Source organism: Coenobita brevimanus, chromosome 101 (assembly GCF_032717465.1).
Source record: "Coenobita brevimanus isolate Jiangsu-jjx chromosome 101, ASM3271746v2, whole genome shotgun sequence".
In the NCBI taxonomy this organism is placed as follows: domain Eukaryota; kingdom Metazoa; phylum Arthropoda; class Malacostraca; order Decapoda; family Coenobitidae; genus Coenobita; species Coenobita brevimanus.
The window spans coordinates 68,719,588-68,724,645 of record NC_137054.1 but is presented as its reverse complement, the minus strand read 5'-3'; the positions used below and the strand labels follow the sequence as shown (position 1 = coordinate 68,724,645).

At 43.5% G+C, this 5,058-nt stretch overlaps 1 protein-coding gene across 1 annotated transcript in view; it reads right to left on the bottom strand.

Annotated features, from left to right (window-relative positions):
* Positions 1-4,597, bottom strand: part of LOC145415076 (UDP-glucuronosyltransferase 2A3-like) — a 15,087-nt gene extending 10,490 nt beyond the window's left edge. The window contains exons 1-2 of the mRNA XM_080284490.1: positions 4,250-4,597; positions 1,141-1,314 (exon numbers count right to left, since the gene is read on the bottom strand). Coding sequence (XP_080140616.1) covers positions 1,141-1,314; positions 4,250-4,597 — 522 coding nt within the window. The remainder of the gene's footprint in view (positions 1-1,140; positions 1,315-4,249) is intronic.
* Between the last annotated feature and the right edge of the window lie 461 nt (positions 4,598-5,058).

The window sequence follows — 5,058 nt, the reverse complement described above, 5'->3', positions numbered from 1 at the left end:
ACATCACTACCACACAGCAACCACACACCACATTACTGCCACACAACCACTGATGGGTGTGTGTGGTCTGAGGGGGTGGTAGTGGTGTGGTTCCTCCCAAAACACCACCTTCACCACAAACACATACCCCACTGGTCTGTTGTTGTTGTTGTTGTTGTTGTTGTCTCAGGATCATATGGACGTGAATCCAGTGGACTGCAGGATCCTGGCCACTTCAACCAGTCGCTCCCAGATATCTTTTGTTGATTTTTTTTTTTTTTGAAGGACTGTATGTTGTGATAGTATGGTGCTTGAGGTGTGTGTGTGTGTGTGTGTATAAGTGCTGTAGAGTTTGTTGGAGATGTTGCCGAATTTTTTTTTGCAAGGAAGAAGGAGCCAAAGGCCATTGGCCTGCAAACTGCTCCCTCCAAGAAAAACACACACACACACACACACACACACACACACCAAGACAACAGAGAACCAAATTCAAGATCTATTCATTTTGAGATGCCTGGACACACTGCGTTTGAAAGACTGGAGGTCGTACGCAGTAGGAAAAACAGTACGAAGACAGTTCCAGAGTTGACCTGTTGCATACATGAAGGACTGAGAGTAGCGGTTAACCCTTACATTTGAGTTGGACAGAAAAGGGATGAGAGTTTGATGCTAGACGGGTACTACGTGCCCGTTGTAGTGGTGGAGGGATGCATGCAGACAGTTCAGAGGAGCAGTGACAACTGAAGTAGCGATAGAAAAGAGATAAATATGCAACAGTGCGGCGAAAAGACAGGGGTTGAAGGGAGCCAGTAAGAGGAGGAGAGTGCTGGGTGATTGCTCTCTCTCTCTCTCTCTCTCTCTCTCACACACACACACACACACACACACACACACAGTCTACCTCAACCCCTTCACTACGATGGGGTCTCCTAGGCTGAATATTAACACCCTGAAAGTTTTATTCTTGCTAACAGACGATTTTCATCTTGTGTTGTAAGGACGGCTCAGTCTGTTGGTGTGGGCGTGGGAAACGAATAAATGATGCAGGGTAGACATTGATAACGCTCACTGTGCAGTCCCCTCGACAGAAAAGGAACTGCCCAGAGTAGAAGTGTTATAAATGAAGAAGTGTTATAAACGAGCTACCTTTTGCCTACGTACCTGATGACCACGCGCCACCAGAGCCAGGGACAGGGCACGTAGGGTGAGCACGTGCGAGGCTGCGTACATGGGGTGAAGTACGAGTATCCGCAGACCACCACTATCACCACCACCAGCCTCTTCTTCACCACTAACCATCACCACCGCCACCATCACCACCAGCACCCATAACACCTGCAACACACAAGTAATATTACACCAGTACCCGCAACACACCAATCAACACCTGCAACACAAAACATATCAAACAAGTACCCGCAACACACACCAATATTGTTAAACCAGTACCCGCAACACAAAACATTATCAAACCAGTACCCGCAACACATTATCAAACTAGTACCCACAACACACCAAGATTATCAGACCAGTCAACATCTGCAACACAAAACATTATCAAACCAGTACCCGCAACACAAACCAATATCATCACACCAGCCAACACCTACAACACGTCACACCAGTACCCACAACACCAGCAACACACTAGTATCATCACACCAGTAGCCGCAACACATAATATGGAGGAAGCAATGGTAGTGAAGATGTAACAGTCCACAGTGGTCACGGGAATGTTAGATCAGGTTAAGGAGAACAGAAATTTCTCTAAGCTTTTTTAAAACAAATTTCAAAGTGAATGAGTTCGAAAACTGCATAAAAAAAAAAACACACACACACACACCAAGGATGTAGTAAAAACCAAAACAGAAAGTGTAATGGAAGAGGGGAGGGATTAAAAAAAAAAAAAAAATCAAAGCTGTGTATAACCTTCAGGAAAATCATGAAATTCCATTAACAAAGAGGAAGGAATATGATATGAACACAATCAGTAGTATATCTGACGAAATTCTGGATACTATGACAGGGCAATATTAGATTAAAACATTGCTTAGGGTAGGAGTCAAAAAGTAAGGTGATGACTATCATCCAGTCATTTGATGTAGTGTTGCCTACTACTTCCTTCACATTTATCATTCTGTGTTTGTCCTGCTCTCTTCCTGTGTCCTTTTCCTTCCTGTTACTTTTTATTACTGTTCTTTCCACTTTAAGCGGCTCTACACTGAGTGACAAACAATATACCGGTAGTTCCTTTAACCGGGGAAATAACAACTCTAGGGATGGCAACTATATAACCAGATCACGTGGTGAAGTGGAGTCTGCTATGGTGCCCCTGTTAAATGGATTGAGACGCAGATGCAGCACCCACCCAGGAACCAAATCTTCACAGTTTTCCCAGCGCAAGGGAGAAATAAGAATAATATCACGGTAGGTTGTAAAAGAGATGTGATAACTGGATATAAAGAAAGGATAAATTTGTCAACACCAAATCAACAGGCTCGTGAAAAATAAGTCCTCTCTATCAAGCACCTTAGTAAGTGGCAGACTGGACACAGACTTTGAATGGGGGTTGAGGAGCTGAGGAGTTGGGGGATGGGGTTGAATAGGGGATGGTTTTTCATGATTATTAGAAAGCCTTTGATAATATTCCCATCGTAGGCTAATCCATAAGAGCGGGGAATCAAAAGTAATATACTGACGAGGATTAAATTATTCCAAACTGGCAGGAATTTGAAAATATGTGTACGTGATTGGTTTTTTGAATGAGAGGATGTTGCAAGTAGAGTTTCACACGGTTCTATTATTGGAACCCTGAGCCCGTATTCTCATCGGGTGAGAAGGCTCACTAGCACCTCATCCTAAGCGATTTATTTTTGGATATGATTGGGTAGTATCAACTTGTATGGCATTTATCCTGAGTATGGTGATTTTTTAATTTTAAATGTCACAGAAGATAGTAAGGGGTGATAAGGTATATGAGAGGTGTAAGTTGGGGGAAGGGACACACCGCAACTCAGCCAGGAGACAGGGCGTGTGTGCTGGGCATTCCCCAGGCCCTGTCTTCCCCCTTACATTACTCAAGACAACCACCACCAACTGGGCTACAGCAAGGCCCGGTCTCCTCGAATGAGGAATCAACAACAACAACAAGTTGGGGGAAGGGTAGCAAAATGGCAAGGGACAGGGAAACTTGGAGGCAATTTGTTTGTGGCCACCCCTTACGGAATTAAGGCGTCTGTCTATAAAGAGACAGATAGGCCAAGTTTTATGGCAGCATCAGATAAGCTGACTATTGGTAGACCAAGTTTTATAGCAGCATCAGATAAGCTGACTATTGGTAGACCAAGTTTTATAGCAGCATCAGATAAGCTGACTATTGGTAGACTGTTTTATGGCAGCATCAGATAAGATGACTATTGGTAGACTGTTTTATGGCAGCATAAGCTGACTATTGATAGACCAAGTTTTATGGCAGCATCAGATAAGCTGACTATTGGTAGACTGTTTTATGGCAGCATCAGATAAGATGACTATTGGTAGACCAAGTTTTATGGTAGCATAAGCTGACTATTGGTAGACCAAGTTTTATGGCAGCATCAGATAAGCTATTAGTAGACTAAGTTTTATGACAGCATCAGATAAGCTGACTATTGGTAGACTGTTTTATGGCAGCATCAGATGAGCTGATTATTGGTAGACTAAGTTTTATGGCAGCATCAGATAAGCTGACTATTGGTAGACCAAGTCTTATGGCAGCATCATATAAGCTGACTGTTGGTAGGCCAAGTTTTATGGCAGCATCAGATAAACTGACTATTGGACATGTACAGCAGAAGATATGAATTCCAAACAAACCTGGTAGCCGAATACTCGTACAATCCATTAACGAGTAAGAAGTGATGGGGAATCATGTGTACTAAATTCCCGACCAGAGAAAAAAATCTCAGAATATGGCACACTTGGCGTGCGATCGATATGCAAATGAGTGAGTTTGGCAGACGCACATGACTATGAACATCCTGCCTGAAAAAATATACCATCCAATATATGACCACAATGCTTGATCAATGTTTCAGAATGATGCATGCGTAGTGGCCGATAATTCTGGGGCGTAGCATGCAGATCATTACAAAAGTCAATTGACAAGGTTATATAGTAAGAATACTAAGTGAAATCAAGATAACGAAACTTTGTCTTGGGAAAACAAAGCATTTTTAAAGCATCGAATAAACTCCATGCCAAATGTGCCATCCGGGTGCTCATCACAAACCTTAATATCTGCGGACATAGTTTTCGACCCAAAACTGATGGGTACAGCAGGGAAAACTCGGGTACACACGGAGTCTTTTTCAAGTCCTATCACCTCATCTGGCACGGGCAGGTCCACAGGTTTCAAATAACACCGGCGCCCCATCCACTCCGGCAACCAGATGTGTGAAGCGCCCGTGTCAAAAATCCCCTCAGCCTTTTCACCGTTAACACTGATAACGGACGGTTTAGGCCAAGTAGGCTTAGGAACGGTGGTAAAATCATTGAGTTCTAAATAAGTTTTGGCTCTGTTCATATGCTTAATTCGGCACTTGTATGATGCTAGTACATCAAGCCCAATCACCGACATGTTAAGGGTACTCAAGACTTCCACATAAGGTCTTATCTAGAAACGCCTTTTGGTGGTGTCCTCAACTACCATGGTAACATTACCCAACTCAGCTACTAGCTCACGCTCCTTACTGGGCTGGACGTCCGTGGTCTTTTTCCACAGACCACACTTTTTGGCCGTCGCAACGGATATAAATGTCCTTGAAGACCCGGAGTCCACTAAAAAGTTGGTCCAAAGCCAACCGATTTTCGCCCTGACCAAGTATCCCGATCTCCGACGCCCGGGATGCTCCTCAATTAAATTAATCCGAGGAGGGTCGCCCTCCTTTAACCTATTCTTGACCATCGTCAACTTACCCAAGTCACTAAATTATAAATGTTAATAACAAAAGTTTGTTTTATGCGAAGACAAACGAATTACTCTTTAAAAGGATTGGCGTGTGAGCACAATACAAGCACAACCCTCCCCTCTGAAAGTCG